Genomic DNA, 16906 nt, shown 5'->3' on the forward strand with positions numbered 1-16906 from the left:
CATGAAAAATCAAGACCAGAAAAGAGGAGACCAAGGAGGCTCATTTGCCTATTTTGATGGCTAAATTCCTTTAGGGCTTAGCTGCAAACAGACCCTCTCCCCACATGGACTGCTGGGCCCATCGTGCCCACAGCCTAGACCCTCAGACTTGATACTGCTGGAGTTCTCAGGTTGTTCCTGCCCTGGGCAATGGGAAGGATGGGTCCATAGAATATTCTCAGGTACTGCTCCTTCTGGCATTGAGCCGTTGCTTGATCTCTCTCCTTGTTGATTGACCAGGGTCCCATGGCCCTTATGTGGCCCTATTATAGAGACGTGTTTCCCTCTTTCTAAATCTAAATCTAAATGGTGCATGAGTTTCCAGATGGTATGGAAGGAGTCTCAGTTTCACTTCGAGAGAGGAACCAGCAGAAACTAAGTATGGGTCTCTCTCTCCTCCACTCCCGGTCCTGCTTTTTACTTATGAAATGCTCCCAGCTTCCTGCGCAGCTGTTGGATCTCACACCCAAGGGCACTCAATTGGTAGGCATTCTGCTGCTGGAGATGGCTGGTGAGGTCAGCTGGGCTGCACTTAAGCCCCTCTGAGGGCTGGTGGTTGGGTCTGGTTTTCCCCTCCTCCTCGAAAAGTTGAAGGCTCAGTTTGGACCACGGTATAGTTTAAAGCTTCCTCTCCCTCTCCCAGCCTGAGTCCTTTATTTGAGTGCTGGGTGAGGCTATTTCCCCATCTCTGAGTCCCTTCTTCATGTGGTCATGGATGATGTGTCCAAGCTCCACTGGTTGTCAGTCTCCATGTTCAAATCCGCCACCAATTGGTATAAAATGGAGAACTTTTCTTCTGGGTCCTGAGCCATGACCTTTGTTTTTACTTCAAACCCTCTTTTAACTCTTAGTTTGAGAGTTGAGGGTAGGGTGTGTTGCAAGGGAGACTGAATGAGGTCAGAGGCTGTGGAGAGTGAAGCCATTCGGTTTAATATAACTGAATAAATGGAAGATAACTGAAAAGTAACAGTTATGGAGAGCTTACTCTCTTCCAGACAATGTGCCAGGTCCAACTGGGAGACTGTGAGGTGAATACAATATGATTCTTGTTCTAAGGGAACTTAGAAAAACCCCACGCTCATATCCAGACCCAGGGCAAGACTCCTTCTGGCCTGGCCCTGCCGTTACCTGCTTGCTCACTAATTTCTCCCAACCTCATCTCTACAGAAGGACGTTGGTCTACGTGATCCTCTGGCTTTGATACTGAACAATTACTAGTGCTGAGAGGGGTGTGCTTACAGTTGGTGGGCGCTGCAGTTGTAGAACTTGAACTCGGTGCCGACGAATATCTTTCCTGTCTCCTTGGATCTCAGCTGCAGCTCTAGCCCAAACCAGTCTGGAAAAAGGAAAAAAAAAGGAGAGGGTTACAAATCTGGGGCACAGTGGAGAGACTGAGGGTAAATCATTCAGCTACTCCAGGGCTCCCCTGGGGCACCGATGGTAGATGGAACGTCCTTGAATCTTCTTCCAAGAGACTCCCGTTCATCCTGCTGATGACCAGCCCATCACTGAGACCCAGACGCCCCCAGCCCCTCTCTTAGGGAGCAGGTAATGGATCAGATCCCACAGAGTCCCCTGTTTGGTCAAATATGTACAGTTACTGTCAGAAATATCAGGTCACCGATACAGAATAAGAATTAAAAAAAGAGAAATATCAGAACAAAATTGGGTCATTTGTAGAGATATGGATGGATCTAGAGACTGTCATACAGAGTGAAGTAAGTCAGAAAGAGAAAAACAAATATCGTGTATTAACGCATATATGTGGAACCTAGAAAAACGGTACAGATGAACCGGTTTGCAGGGCAGAAATTGAGACACAGATGTAGAGAACAAACGTATGGACACCAAGCGGGGGGAAAGTGGCAGGGGTGGTGGTGGTGGTGTGCTGAATTGGGAGATTGGGATTGACATGCATATACTGATGTGTATAAAATTGATGACTAATAAGAACCTGCTGTATAAAAAAATAAATAAAATTCAAAAATTCAAAAAAAAAAGAAATATCAGGTCAAAAGCTCTGAAAGCCCCCAGTTCTATGGAGAGAACCCACTGAAAACCACTGGCTGAAACCACTGACATTCCTCGAAGGGAAGGGAAGTCTGGAAAAAATCTTTATGCACTGTGCAGGCTTAACCCAAATGGGAGCAAGGGATTTCCCTCTTCCTGAATTTTGCTTTGGGGCATGACAGTTTGCTTTCAGACTCAAACAAGTTTATAAGCCCTATTGGTATCTGGCATAAGGAGACCTAGTCAGGCAACTGTCAGTCAGTCTGTGCTGGTACTTGCCACCCTGTTCCCTGGGTCCTCTTCTCTTGGCCACCCTGGTAGGGCAGCCCCTAGCATATGACTCTCATGGCAGACACTTCTTACCTTGATCCAGAGGGATGACAGGGACAACCTTGGGCCCTGGTGAGATGCAGATGACCTGGCTCCCAGATACCTGTCCCTCTACCTCTGTCAGGTTCCCAAAGGCACAGGAGATGCCCGCAGACAGATCAGGAGCATCACTCACGACCAGGCTGAGCTGTGGGAGGAGCAGAGGGATAATGCTGTAGGAAGAGCCCTTGGGGCTCAGGAGACCTGGGCTCCAGGCCCGGCCCTGCCATTGCCCACTTGCTCACTCATCTCCACTGACCCCATCGATAAAGAGGATGTTGTTTCCAGGTGATCTTCTAGCTTTGACACTGAACAATTACAGTAACACTGCGAGGGGTGTGCAGGGCCAATGGTCTTTATTATTAATACCGTTAATTTTTCAGTCTTGTCCAGCAGCAGAAAGCACTGGGGGGAGGGGAAGGGAGGGATGCTAGGGGGAAAGGTCCCAAAACCCACCTCAGACCCAGCTCATTTTGACATGAAATCATGCAAACTTGAAAGCAAGTCATGAGCTGAGCCCTTCACAAATAAGCCTTAGCCCTGGATCATGGGAGAACACGTATCACCAGTCTGCAGGTTTATAAGGAGTTTACCGGGTTGGCGAAAGACAGCTGGCGCCTCAGCCTGGCTGTCATTTAGGGTCTGCTTGCCAAGGTGGTGGGTTTCCTAAAGTTTCTATTCTCTGTTCCTCTCTGGCTCTCTGCCCCCTGACAGTTCCCCTAGAGTAGGGCAGTCGCCTCACAAGGAGTTTAGGGGATCAGAGGAAGGCAGGAAGTGAACACTAATGGCTCAGATGATGCCTGCTGTTTCTTAGGGACCCAGTGATCTAGGTCAGTGGTTTGCAGGCCTTTCAAGTTTGAACACTCTCCTTTGAATGGTAAAAATATCACAGAGTGTCAGAAGAATCTGTTGATTGAGAAATCATTTAATGGCAAAACGCTGCTCTGAATTCAGTGTACTTGGAAATGGGGTTGTACTAAGTGACCACAATATAGTATCTAAGTGGTATTTGAAACAACAGGTGAGAAACGTGACTCCCAGTGGGGAGTGCCCATGAGGGTCCATGGTGACAACACCCTGCAGCCTGCAAGTGGCGAGTCCTAGTGGAGGGAGGTCTCCCTTTGTCATCCCACCTGGCAGGGATTTCTTAGTCACAATGGCTATCACCTAGCCTTTCTATACATTTGTTTGCTGCTGAATCTCTGCCCCAGTTTCGTTTCCATGGGGCTGAGAGACTTAGGTACAAACTCTGCTGTTTGTTCCCTCGGCTCCATGGGAGCCAAAACCTCCCGGTGGGGATGAATGAACGCAAGTCTTGGAAGGTTCATTAACTAATTAACATTTGTGAATGCTCATATAACCTCCAGAATGAAATAATCCTGCAGGGCCTGAGGACACGAAGTATTTGGGGTTGCAACTCGACAGGTGGTTAAGGACCATTGTATTCCCTTTAATATTCTAAGCACATACTGTGAATTAAGTCTCGGTCTCTCTATGTCTGCCTGTCTGTCTGTGTCTCTCTCATATACAAGCACAAAGGCAACTCCAGGTTTCTGTGAGACACTGTATCAAGTGGACGATTGAAATACACCATATACCAAAGAATGGCATTGGATTGCATTATGTTGTAGCTGTTTGTTACTAAATGCAAAATCTAGATTTACAAAACAGATCAATAGGTAATGAATCTGCAAGGGGCATGGCGAATGACTAGGCCCTTTACAATAAGAGTTACCATAGTTTTCCTACAAAGATCAAGTTTCCTCGGAGCATTTAAAGTGTGAGCCATTTACATTGCGCAAGTGTTAAAGGAACACACCCACACTCGTGCGGGTCCCACACCCCACGCCTCCACCCTTCCGGATGAGTTTACTCACCAGCCGGCTGTGCTCAGACACGGAGATGCTGCTGGGATGTACCTCGAGGCTCATGCACTGGCTGATGCTGGCAGCAAATCGATTAGGTTCCCAGGCCCGCTGACACTTGTCCCTGCGGGAGCACCTGCCACAGACACAGATCCACAAGCGGTCAGGCCTCTGAGACCCATCTGTTGGAGGCTCCAGGGTCCCCTGAAGGTAAGTGAGAAGGCTTTGCTGCTCTGAGGCCTGTGTCCGTCTTCTCATGATAATATTCACTTATCCCAGAGGGCCTGGTGACTCCCAGATGGTCTCTATTGCAGTTAAAGTCAGACTAAGAGAAGTGGGATCGACCGTCAACACAAGAGATGCGGTTTAGACATAAAGAATAGCTTTATGAGGAAACGGCACCTTTACGGGAAACTCGGTGAGTGAGGGAGGGAAGGTTGGGGACGTGAGAAGTAGCAAGCAAGAGGCTAAAAATGTGAACTCTGGAGCCATGATGCCTGGGCTCTAACCCCAGATCTACAGCCTACTAGCTGTGGCCCCTTGGACAAGTTCCTTAATCTCCCCTCGCCTCAGTTCCCTCAACTGTAGAATGCCGAGGCCAATGATAACACACTACCTCACAGGCTTGCTGTGAGCATTAAATGAGCTAGTGTTTAGAAAATGGCCTGTTCTTAGCCCTTCTAAGAACAACATTAATGATGATGATTCTGAATATTATTATTCTCCTCCAGGGATATTTAAAAACCTGGACAGGGTCTTAGCTGTGTGGGACAGCACGCAAGTGATCTTGTGGCTGGATTCATAGCTCTTTGAAGGCAGGGACCATGTTTTATGCATTGAGCTATTCTACCTGTCCATGGTATATTTTCAATAAATGTTTGGGGTGGGAAAGAGAGAGACAGACAGGAAGTCGCAGGCAGGGTTGCCCCTGTCAGAAGGCACGTGTGGCCGCCTCTCCTCACATCTTCATCTCTGGTTCTTGGCTTCTCTGCCTACAGCAGCAGGTGGGCACTGTGACGCCTGCACACAGGGGCGTCTGGTGGCCACTTAAGTCACATGGGAACATGCTCCAGGACTGGTGCATCTCCAACCAAAGAGCCAGTGGGGACACTACAAGATTCCACAGCCAGGCTGAGATTCCCACCCGAGCTCCCCCCAAAGTCCCTCCCCCCTCTTCCTTTCCAGGCACATAATGGATCTAAATATGAATGCTGTCAAAGAAAAGAATTATTGAGGTTTAAGTGAATCCTTAAGATAGCTCTAAAGTGAGCTCTTGACTGGAGCCTTTATCTCATTGACTCACTGAAATGGCTCTTTTTTTTATCATACTATATATGGCAACAGCCCTAACAGAGATAAATAGCCTCTGAGACAATAACGCACTTGCAAGAGCAAGGCATACAGAAGACACAGGAAGGTTTCAAATCCCCCCCGGACCCAGAGGCTCCTGAGCAATTTCTCTCAGGCCTCTGCCTCCATTAAAAGCCAGTGTGTGGGCCTGGCAGCTGGGGTCGTCCATCCACTCATTCCTGTTACCCAGGCAGGCGGATGGCGACAGGTGGGAGGACACGGCCGGAGGGGCTGGTGAAGATGAGAGGGACCAGAAGAAGAGAAACCTCTGGGTATAACCAGGAGGAAACTTGCTCCCCATGTGCTCTTGGCAAACAGAGCTGCTGGAAGGAGAGGTGTGCCCTGGCAGGTGATGACAGGGAAGGAGCTCAGACAGCAGAGGAAATCTGAGACTATCTTCATGTGGTCCAGTCATTCTAGGAGCCCCAGCTGACCTGGCCCAGGAGGATGACGGGGTGGTCTGGGGCCTCCGGGAGACTTGGACATCAAGGCTAGATTGGCAGGGAGAGCAGGGAGTGGGTAGTATGGCCGGATCTACCCACCGCCGCACAGTGAGAGGGCAGGTAGCCCAGGACAAGGCCTGAAGCTGGGAGTGGCTGCCAGATTCTGTGGAGAAAGAAATCCCCTTGAGGTGAGAGAGCCTTCTGGCTGTCAGGCCAGCCTCACTGAAGGGAACCCAATTGTAGCCACCTTTGCCATTCTGGGGGCATTGTGGGAGCAGCGTCAGTTTCTTTACCACTGGTCTGGCCTAAATGGAGACTCACTGTCCGGGTTCTGGTGACAGCGTTTCTGGCAAGACTTCTGGAGGAGGCCCTTACCTCCAAATCTAAGCAGGGAACTCAGTATCTGTGGGCTCCAATCCAGTCCGGAGTTTGCATCTGTGAGGTGCCCGCTTCCCTCCCTCCCTCCATAGCCCTCCCAACACCTGCTGCAGAGGCTGGAAGCCAAGAGCTATTGTGCAGGACCCTGAACTCTGGCCCTCCGCCTCCGCCTCCACCCTAAACTCTGCACATTTTATGGGGATGCTTTGCCGGCTGGCACGGAGCCAAGGAGTTTCCAACTCCACTGGGGAAGAGAATTCCTAGCCAGCTCCTGCCTTTGGAGTTTTCACCCTCTTCTCTCCCTCTGGGGCACTTCAAATCAGGAAGTTTAAGTGCGATTTTGCATTTCTATTGAGCTGGTATTCAATGGCAGGGGGTGTATCTGAATAGGGATGTGAGGCCAGTTGGAGTGAGATGCAGACTTCTTGGAATCCGGAATTAATGAGGCCAGAAGGGTCCTCCCAAGGCTTCTGTGTCCATAACAATTATTTTGACTTGTGTAGCTTATCCTGAGCTTCCTTATTGCCAAAGCATTTATTATTTCATTTAATCCTCTCAGCTCACCTGCGAGGTAGGCATTACCCCTGTTTAGCGATGGGGAAATGGAGGCCCACAGCTGGCAGTGGACCATCCTGGGTCACACAGCAGCTAACTGGAGTCCAAGCTTCCCAACTCTAGTGCAAACTCCAGGAAGGAGGCACCTCGTTCAGGCTACACTGAGGAGCCTCTTGGGAAACCTAGAGATTCTACAACTTCCCTTGTGAGCTCTTCCAACACCACTACCCTTCCCTGTAGAAAAGGTACAGACTTCAGAGCTGGCCAGGGGGGGAGGGGGTGGGGGATCAGATTTTGGAGGTGAAATGAAAAACAGAGAGGCAGAGGCACTGCACTTAGAAAGAAGGCCCACCTGTGGCCTCTTTTCCTCTTCCTGTTCTCAGCACTCCAACCACGATGAGAATGACTGCTCAGAAGAGGGAAATTCCTCTCCCCCTACGAACTGATGTCACATCCCTCATCAACACTCCCAGGAAAGTACCTGGTTTTCTGCATTCCAGGCTTTTTTCCAGAATGTGCCAAACTTACATGTTGTGCAGGGCACACCAGCCACAGTGAGGGTCCCCCGAGCTCAGGCACTCCCCACAAGTCGTGTACTGTTCACAGGATTCCACAGGGACCCTGGTGATCTGGCCAAGAGGGAAAAGAGAGCAGGTTAGATCGGGGAGTGACGCCTCGCAGAGGTGCGTTCAGACTCAACTACACCTAACCACACTTGCACTGTCACCACCCCTAAGAGGTGACAGTGGGGGTGTGTGTGAATCGGTGGCCTCAGTGTTCTCATGTTTTCCCTGCACGAGGCAGGTACAGCTAAGAGGCCCCAGGCTTCTTGCCTTTGCTGGAGGTGGAAGCAAATCCTCCAGTTTCTCTTTGCCTGCACTAAAGTCCTCCGGAGAGCTGGCCCTGCTCCTGGCAAAGGCTGAAAATGGTTAACTCTGTTGAAAGGCTATTGAGTGCCACCAACTCGTCTCTGAAGAGCTTTCAGCTGGGCTTGGGCTGAGACATCCTGCCTGCACAGAAAACATTTAAAAAGGGAGAGAAGGAGAAACTTTTCCTATCAAATAATATTCATCTAATGCCTTGGTCTTTTTACAGCCAACCAAACATACCACCTGGATCCAATTATCCCATTCTCTGATGCCTGCATTCAGTTTCTCTAGTAAATCTCCCATCCTTTGAAAAGTCTGGCTAAATGGGAACAGAGATGAGCTGCCTGTCTTGCTGGGGCAAGTGGGAATGTACAGATGAAGCCCCTGCCCCCCAGAGGATGTGGCCTCCTCCTGGCTTCCAGGTGGGGCCCTGCGGGGACACGGGCCAGGCCTGTTTGGTCATTACTCACCCTTACCTGCTTAGCAGGTGTGACATTAAGGCCAGGCAAAGGGTCAGAAGATTGAAGTCTTGCATTTGGTATGTCCTAGGTATCTGTTACTGGCTGGGGCTGGAGGCTGCTGGGCTGGGAATGGAATCTCATTTGTCAGGGCAGAGAGGTCCCCCACCTACTGGATGTGCGAACCCAAGTGGAAACACAACCTGCGGTCCAGCGGCACAGTGGTCTGCCTCTAGCAGGGGGACAAAGGATCTGACGGAGTTGCCTTCACAGCGTGCTCCTGAGAGGCTCGGGATGGAGTCTAATACTGCTCACCCGGCAACTGTTTATCAGATGTCACTATGAGAGGCTCCGGTGCTGTGTGATAGAGAAACAACGGCGAACAGGACCCAGATCCTGCCCCCCGGAAGAGCACGCAGCCCAGTAGGAGTTGATAATTACAAACCGAGACCTGCTCTACACTGTGCTCGACATCCATTGCAGGCAATAGGCGTGTGCCCTGGGGGCCTTGGCACCTTAAAGGAGGGCCGTCCAGCACAACCTGTCTGGAGGAAGGGACCAGCCGAGTAAGGGTGAATCAGGGTAACAGTGGGCCCAATGCAGATGCCTGGAAGGGCATTCCTAGCTGAGAGATTATCACGAACAAAAGGAATCATGGGGCTTCCCTGGTGGCGCAGTGGTGGAGAGTCCGCCTGCCGATGCAGGGGACACGTGTTCGTGCCCCGGTCCGGGAAGATCCCACATGCCGCGGAGCGGCTGGGCCCGTGAGCCATGGCCACTAAGCCTGCGTGTCCGGAGCCTGTGCTCCGCAACGGGAGAGGCTACAACAGTGAGAGGCCCACGTACCGCAAAAAAAAAAAAAAAAAATATGTAATCATGGCTAAGTTCAGCCTAACTCAAGTGTGGAGTGTATATTGGATGGGCGGCTGAGAGATGAGGCTGGTGGCATGGAACCAGGGGCCAGACAATGAAAGGTCTTGGGTACCAGCCCCAGGAACCTTCCTTCTCTCTGTTGGGTGCCCCCCACACCCGCTCATTCTCCCCACATCATAAACACTTAACATTCTGAATTACAAAGCTTTTCTCTGAGTGACGTGATCAACTTTAAGCATCCCTAACTTCCCTTTAATAATAAAAATACAAAATGCAGAAAGCATAAATATAAAATCTTGCAATTCAGTGAAAAAACTGATATTCTAAATGGAGGTTGGGGGAGTAGCTGATTTGAAATAGTTCATGCGGAATAGGTCCGAGGGTTGAATTGACTCTATGTCCAATATGACCTGACAGGGTGATGTCATAGCTAAAGGGGCTAATTCGATCATGGGCTGCATTAATGGACATGGTGTCAGGATGGAGATGACCTGAGTTCCCAGTTCAGGTCTTTGCAACCTGCTCTAAGAGGAGGGTTGTTCAACCAGAGAAACTTTCCAGAGGGTGGTCACGATGGGGTGGGACCCAGGTGTGGCATCTGAGGTACAGCTGATAGACCTGTATGTTTATTTAGGTCAAAGAAGTTGAATGTCAGGGTGGCCGTGGAAGCTATCTGCCACTGTTTGAAGGGCGGCAGTGTGGCTGCAATAAGACTCATGGGTGAAAAGTTCCAGGAAAGCTCGACAGAAGAAAGTCAAGGTTGTCCACCAGTGCACAGACCTGGCTTCCAGCAGGGACTCCCTTCCGTGGGACGTGTAAGCAGAGTCAAGGTGACATGTGTCTGGGAGGCTGTGGAAGGTATTTCTGCCCCCAGAGGAAGGCTGCCCTAGTCCTTCTAACTCTGACATAGGGATTCTATTTCCCACAGTTTGCCTAACTCCTTCCTGAGACTGCTCATTTCTGTCCTGAATGACTTGGACAGTTCAAAGATCCAGCCACGCCACTAGCCACTGATAGCACCCCACTTTAAGGAGCAACCATTGACCCCTGACTCACGTCCTGTGATTCCTACCAGAAGCACCTTTCCGGCAGGTGCCTGCCAGACGCTCTCCCAGCATGCCTCTCCCGGGCCTGGGACTCTCGGCCCTTCAGGATATCTGTGACCCTAGCCACCTGGGGGGCTTCCGCCAGCCCCCTCCAACCCGCCCTCGGAGGCCTGAGAGCCGCAGCCCAGTGCCTGGCCTCCCTTTCCTGGGTTTCGGGCTCCGTGTGAGTGATGTCTGCATCTGGCTGGAAATTAAAACAACTGTCTGCATTGCATTCGGCCTGTCTGTCAAAACACAGCCCAGCTCTCAGCAGCTGGGGAAGGGGGCCCTGAATGGGAGCAGTGTCTCCAGCAACAAAGCCCACTTTCACGCCAAGTGCCGCAGAGATAGTGAGAAGCCTGTTCTTCTCCAAACGTGAAACCAACAGCACAACTATTTTTCCTGTTTCCTGGGCCCTCCTGGTGGGAATTTTTTTTTAAATACACTGAGTTGAAGAGCAAAGTGAAACAGGAAACTTATAAGGGGGGTGGTTCCTAAAATTTGAATTATTCTCTTCTCAAAGACCTCATAGCCATATGCAAACCAGAGGAAAGAAATGTCACAGGGACTGGAGGGAGGCCCTCAAAGTCAGGTGTTTCCGTGGGTGCTCTGTCTTTCCTATAATCATGTGTTTCTGTATTCATTCATCAACCCATATTCATAGATCATGTCCTACAGAAAGACCAGGGCTGGGCACCTTAGGGGAATAAAATCAACAGCAACATTAAAACACAGCCATCACCTTCAAGTTGCAAACAGACTAGCAATAAAAACAAGAAAAGTGTTGTGTGTTCTAAGAGAGGTATTGAAAGAGGGCTGAGGCAATTCAGAGCAAAGAAAATACTACTTCTACATCTACGCCGTCCAATGTATGGGCCCGTGTGGTCACCAGCATCTGGAATGGAGTTAGTTCGAATTCCAGTCCTTAGAGATGTGCTCTAAGGACACCGGATGTTGATGGCTGAGCACGGAAAACAAGAATGTAAAATAATTTTTTATTGACACATGTTGAAAGGATAAAAATTTAGCAAATATTGAGTTAAATAAGATCTACTATTAATTTCCACTGTCTCTTCTTACTCTTTAATATACGGCTGCTGGAAAAGTTAAAATTACATGCGTAGCTGTGTGGACGGCACTTTGTCATCATGGGAGAGCACTGCTCTAGATGGGAGTCCCAAGAAGGCTTTGTAAGGGATGTGGCCTGGGTCTGGGTCTTCAAGGGTGACTAATATTTATACAGATGAAAAGCGTCCCAGGTGGAAAGAACCACATAAGCAAACACAGGGAAGCAGAGTTTCTTCAGAAAACGTTGCATGAGGGTGAAGAGTGATGGGTATAAATCTGGAAAGGTAGTTTTGGGTTAACTTGGGAAGGATGGAGAAGGCCACAGAGCTGGAATACATGACGTCTGTAAGCTCTCCAGCCTGTCACTCCTTGGCCAAAAGAATGTCCTCCATGAAGAGGTGGCCCGAGCTCTCAAACCACCATCCTTGGCATTACCTGTGAGCTTAAGGGGCATAAAAATCCAGAGTCCACTGGGTTAGAACCTCTGGGATGGGGCGGGGCCTGAGAAATGGTTCCAACAAGCTCTCCAGTGGATTTTTTTTTTTTTTTTAAAGAAGATGTTGGGGGTAGGAGTTTATTAATTAATTTATTTATTTTTGCTGTGTTGGGTCTTCATTTCTGTGCGAGGGTTTTCTCTAGTTGTGGCAAGTGGGTGCCACTCTTCATCGTGGTGCGCGGGCCTCTCACTATCGCGGCCTCTCTTCCTGCGGAGCACAGGCTCCAGACGCGCAGGCTCAGTAGTTGTGGCTCATGGGCCCAGTTGCTCCGTGGCATGTGGGATCCTCCCAGACCAGGGCTCGAACACGTGTCCCCTGCATTAGCAGGCAGATTCTCAACCACTGTACCACCGGGGAAGCCCCTCTCCAGGTGATTCTTATGAGAACCACTGGTAAATGGGACCTCATGTCTTGGGAGATCTTTTTAAGTGTCAGGCCCTGGGGCCATGAAGAAATAGAATCAAACTCTGCCTAGGGACTAGGAAAGGAACTAATGGAAGGAATTAGACTGACTCAGGAGGAGGAGAGATGGAGGTTAGCCTGGGGACTGCTTTATAGCCAGGGAGAAATTGGTTCTAATATCTCTGAGTCTATGGAGGCCCTGAAAGACCAAGTTCAAACTTCTGGGGTCAGGGGCCACTTCACTCTGCAGCAGGCGAAGGCGGGCACTTGCTCTAGGACCTGGTGGGCGGGGGAGGATGGGGAGGGGATGGGCATTGTCCCGGGAAGCTGGAGAAGGCAAGGGAGCTTCTCCTGGAGAGTGTCAACCGTGTCAGGCGGCTTTGTCAGGGCTGACTCAGAGTTTAATGGGACACTCAGTGGCACTTTAATTAGCGTTTGTTTATTATGATTGTGCTTTAATTATGCCTGAGGCTCCCCACCCCCTCTGCTCCGAGTGCTGGGATCTGAGGGTGGCTGTGTCGGCAGAGGAATGTGGCGGTGAGGAGCCTCCAATGGAGGATGCCCTTCTCCCACCTGCCTCCACCGCCTTCTCCCCAGGACCAGGGGACCGCTCCGCACTGGATTCCCCCCACACGCTTGGCATTCTTCTCCGCTTGATCTTATGTCTTGTAATTACACCTCTAATGAATATAACTGTCCGATTAAGTCATTTACTGAAGAAACACTCTTCATGAAAGGTGACTCGTACTGTGTTCTTGTCTCCTCTGACCCCAAGGCCCCTCATCTCCAGTGCCTCCCTTGGCCTCAGTCTGTGAGGTTGATGTACGCGGGAAAGAGCTCAGCAGGGGTGCAGAGTTCGGAGTGGTTCTCTCCCCCACCCAACTCCCTCCCCTTTAAGGACACTGGTCAGCCCACAGGGTGCAGCGCCCCGCACAGCAAGGGATGTGATATCAGATTATCATCAGCTGTGGGGATGAATCACCAAGGGACCTGCTGGAACCATCCTCCTTCCTGAAGATGTTGAAGGACAGGGCACACCCACAGGGCTTGGACTACCCAGGGTGAGGCCCCGAAGGCCTCTGTGGCCCTGGTAGTTACTATCAGCCTGGAGAGTCACTACCATCAGGTACAAACCCATCACTCTTCAGAGAAGTGTTCCCCGGTGCTGGACCGAGGGAGGAGCCCTTTGGTGCGTAAACCTGGGGAAAGAGAATCAAGGTTGTATCTCTGCCACCCTGTGTGGACTCCTAGAAGGAGCCACCTCGGTTCTGAGAATCTGGGGGCAACTATCGGAGAAGCAGCTGAGTTGAAAGCAGAACAACACAGAGGATTCTGACCATGGGCTGTGCCTGGGTGCCATGCGGTCCTTCAGTATTTACAGAGCATTTATGTTGTGTTAAGCTCTCCATTAGGCATTGGGTGACATTCTCTGTCCCCCTGGGGCCCATGGTTTGGCTGAGGACAAAGGAAACAGGATCATCTTAATACGGGAGAATAGATGCCGCAATAGAGGTATAATCAAGGGACAGTCGTGGCTCAAAGGCCAGAGCTTGGAGGTTCTCCTCAGGGAGCTTTGGCATGGGCACTCTGTTCTAGAGGCTGAAGGATTCCTTTGCAGTCATGCAAAGAGAGAGAGGGAGAGAGGGAAGGAATAAGGGAAAGCTGTTCCCCAGGCTGGTAGGGCCCCTTGGGGACAGAGCATTTAATCCCCTGCTTCTCTGGAATCTGCTCCCCCCTGCCAGATGGTACACCTGTCCCCACATGTGTCCCCTGCCTCCAGACATAAGGAAAGAAACAGTGGCCTTCTCAGTGGCTGAGAGCCAGGTGGCAGGGGTGGGAAGCGACGGAGCCTGGGCGGAAGCATGCAGTTGGCCTGAGCTACAGCCTCCTAGTCTCCAGGGCCCGGAGCAAAGTGCACGGCAGCTGAAACGCAACTGGCTCCCCACACCTCTCTCCTTTCCTTTGTATCTTCTCTTGGTGGTCCCTCCCTGCCAGCCCAGCCTCTCTCCCCTTGGAGTTTGTAGGGTCTTACACCCAGTTTCTCCTCTTTTTCCCAAACCAGATCTGTTTTCAAGCAGCAATCTGATGCTCATTTGCATTCACAGCTGAGGGCAGACTGATGGGAAGCCCCACCAGGGCTGGTGTGCGGGATGAGCTCCGCGGCACAATCACAACAGATGCCGATGCCCAGAGAGGGGTTTAGCACTTTCTGAGTGCTTTCACACCCCTTATCTCATTTGATCTGCACAGCTCCCTTGGGATGAAGGGAGGTTAGGGATCCATTTGTTCCACCAGGAAATAGAGGCACCCAAAGGTCTGGCTTAACCCTGGGCTCTGTCTCACAGTGAGTGGAGGTGGCCAGCTGCAGCACGTCCTCCGTGGCCCGTGGTGATGACATGTCATAAAGGATCTTTCTGAGGAAAGGAGGGACAGGGGGTTCAGGGGTTAGTTCCAGGAGATGGAGCTGGGGCCAGAGCAGGATTCAGGAGGCGGGAAGCAACCAGAGGGCAGGTGAGGCTTTGGTTTCTCTGACTCCACTGCTCCTAGGAGCTGGCCAGTGCCCAGCAGTTGTTACCTGTTCCCATGGGTGGTGGGAGGAGTCTCTCTTTTTTTTTTTTTTTTTGCGGTACGTGGGCCTGTCACTGTTGTGGACTCTCCTGTTGCAGAGCACAGGCTCCGGACGCGCAGGCTCAGAGGCCATGGCTCACGGGCCCAACTGCTCCACGGCATGTGGGATCTTCCCGGACCGGGGCACAAACCCGTGTCCCCTGCATCGGCAGGCGGACTCTCAAAGACCGCGCCACCAGGGAAGCCCTGGGAGGAGTCTCTCTTCACTGCTTACCCCGAATCTTGTCAGCCCCGTGGCGAACAGGTACAACCAGCACTGGGAGGTCTGAGAGCTTAGGGTTCTGCCTTCCCTGTACACCCGCTGGGGCCAGGGTTCACAGTCCTCCCAGGGAGAGGAACATGGGCAGATGGTCAGGGAGGCCAGGCCAAGGCCCCAGCCCTGGTCAGTTTCTCTCAGGCACCCAAGCCAAAGTGGACCCCCCGGGAACAGGCCAGGCTCCCCTGGCTCTAGACGTGCCTCACACTATGGCCCCTTTGAGTCAGCAAGACTCCACAGAATAATACCTGCATCCTGTCTCCTATCCTTTACAGGCAAAGAGCTGACTGTCAACCGGATGCCTGAAACAGCATCTTAATCTAATTCTCCCCCGCTGGGTGTGCTTGGGGGCAGAAGTGAGATCGCCTCCTTGGATCTGCTCCCCAGGGATAGGGGGAGAAGCGAGGGGGACTGAGGCCTCCTGCCTGGCACCGCCTTCCTCTGAGCCGGGAAGTTGACTGAGCTTGTCCAAGGGAATGAAGCAGCAGGAACCGTTTATCCTGCACCTACTGCACGCCAGGCACTTTCCCTGTGTCACCTCACCTAATCCTTACATCAGCCTTGCAGGCAAGGGATTAGGCCCACCTCACTTATTAGAAAACCGAGTCTTGGGTTAAACAAACTGCCCAAGTTGCGTGCCTTGTAGGTGGCGGAAGCAGAACTGGAGTCCAGGTTCATCCGACTCCCAGGTTGAGGTGGTGCGGTGGAGGCACAGGGAGCAGTAAGGAAAGGCCCCTCTCCTGCGGCTGCCCCCAAGGGCGGGCTGTCAGGGTCCCCTGGCTTTCTCCTGGAGGTCAGGGCCCAGCGCTGTAATTACGCTTCCTTCCTGGCCACTGCCTGCCTCTTTCTCACTTTTCTCTGGTTGCTGACAGCGATTCAGCTGGTGCATCTGGAGCCAGACAACACAAGGGATGATGTGAGAGAGTGAGGGAGGAGATGGGTTGGTGGGGGTGAGGATGCCCTGCTGGATTTTTTTAAAACCTGCCAGGGCCGTAACAGTAATGGACATGACTCTGAATGGGTTCCACAATCTCCATCCTGAGCCTGCTCGGAATGTCAGGGCCCTCAGTCGGCACAGAGTGGGGGCAGTGGAGGTGGCAGGGGCCTCCTGTCCTGGTCTTGCTAGCTGTTCGCTGGGAGGCCCTGGGCAAGCTGCTTAACCTCTTCAAGCCTCCCTTCTTTATTTTTAAAGTGGAGATAGCAATTCCCGTCTCACCTGTCCTGCCTGTTCATCAGGGACCAGGGCACCTCTGAGCTCCTATTTTCATCTTCAGTTCTCCCTACGAATCAACTTCCCAGTAATTAATGTGAATGACTCAGTATTGTTTGTTCCCAGGGTTAGGTCCAGTTCTTTAAAAATCAATAGTCATGTGTGAGAGCACCTTAAATCTTCATAAAGTAAACACCAACCCAGCCCCCGCTGCCCCTCCTGGGGGCTGTGAAAGTCACATGATCAATATCATTAAGAAGAAGGAGACACCAACACCCCCCCACCCCACCCCCGCCCCGCCCCACCCGGCCCCACCCCCGCCCCGCCCCACTCGGCCCCGCCCCACCCCGCCCCACCCGGCCCCACCCCCAGAAAACCAGCTGGAGGTTCTGGAGCCTGTGATTGCAACCAAAGCAACCTGCAACCTTCTGACCAAAAGCTGACCCTGGGGCCTTCTCCTAAGAACTTCTGACTATCTGGAGACCCTAGGGCAGAGTGACTGTTCAAAGAGAAAATCTATTTTTAATGACTTTGGGGAGAAGAGTGGAGTG

General features: G+C 51.5%; 1 protein-coding gene across 4 annotated transcripts in view; it reads right to left on the minus strand.

The window, feature by feature from the left end:
- Positions 1–16906, minus strand: part of PLXNA2 (plexin A2) — a 216333-nt gene that overhangs the window by 71461 nt on the left and 127966 nt on the right. For all 4 annotated transcript variants that reach the window (XM_049702847.1, XM_049702838.1, XM_049702845.1 and 1 more), the window contains exons 5-8: positions 7538–7638; positions 4296–4419; positions 2413–2566; positions 1279–1375 (exon numbers count right to left, since the gene is read on the minus strand). In XM_049702847.1, the coding sequence (XP_049558804.1) occupies positions 1279–1375; positions 2413–2566; positions 4296–4419; positions 7538–7638 (476 nt within the window). The remainder of the gene's footprint in view (positions 1–1278; positions 1376–2412; positions 2567–4295; positions 4420–7537; positions 7639–16906) is intronic.

The sequence above is a fragment of the Orcinus orca genome, chromosome 1 (assembly GCF_937001465.1).
Source record: "Orcinus orca chromosome 1, mOrcOrc1.1, whole genome shotgun sequence".
NCBI classification, from domain to species: domain Eukaryota; kingdom Metazoa; phylum Chordata; class Mammalia; order Artiodactyla; family Delphinidae; genus Orcinus; species Orcinus orca.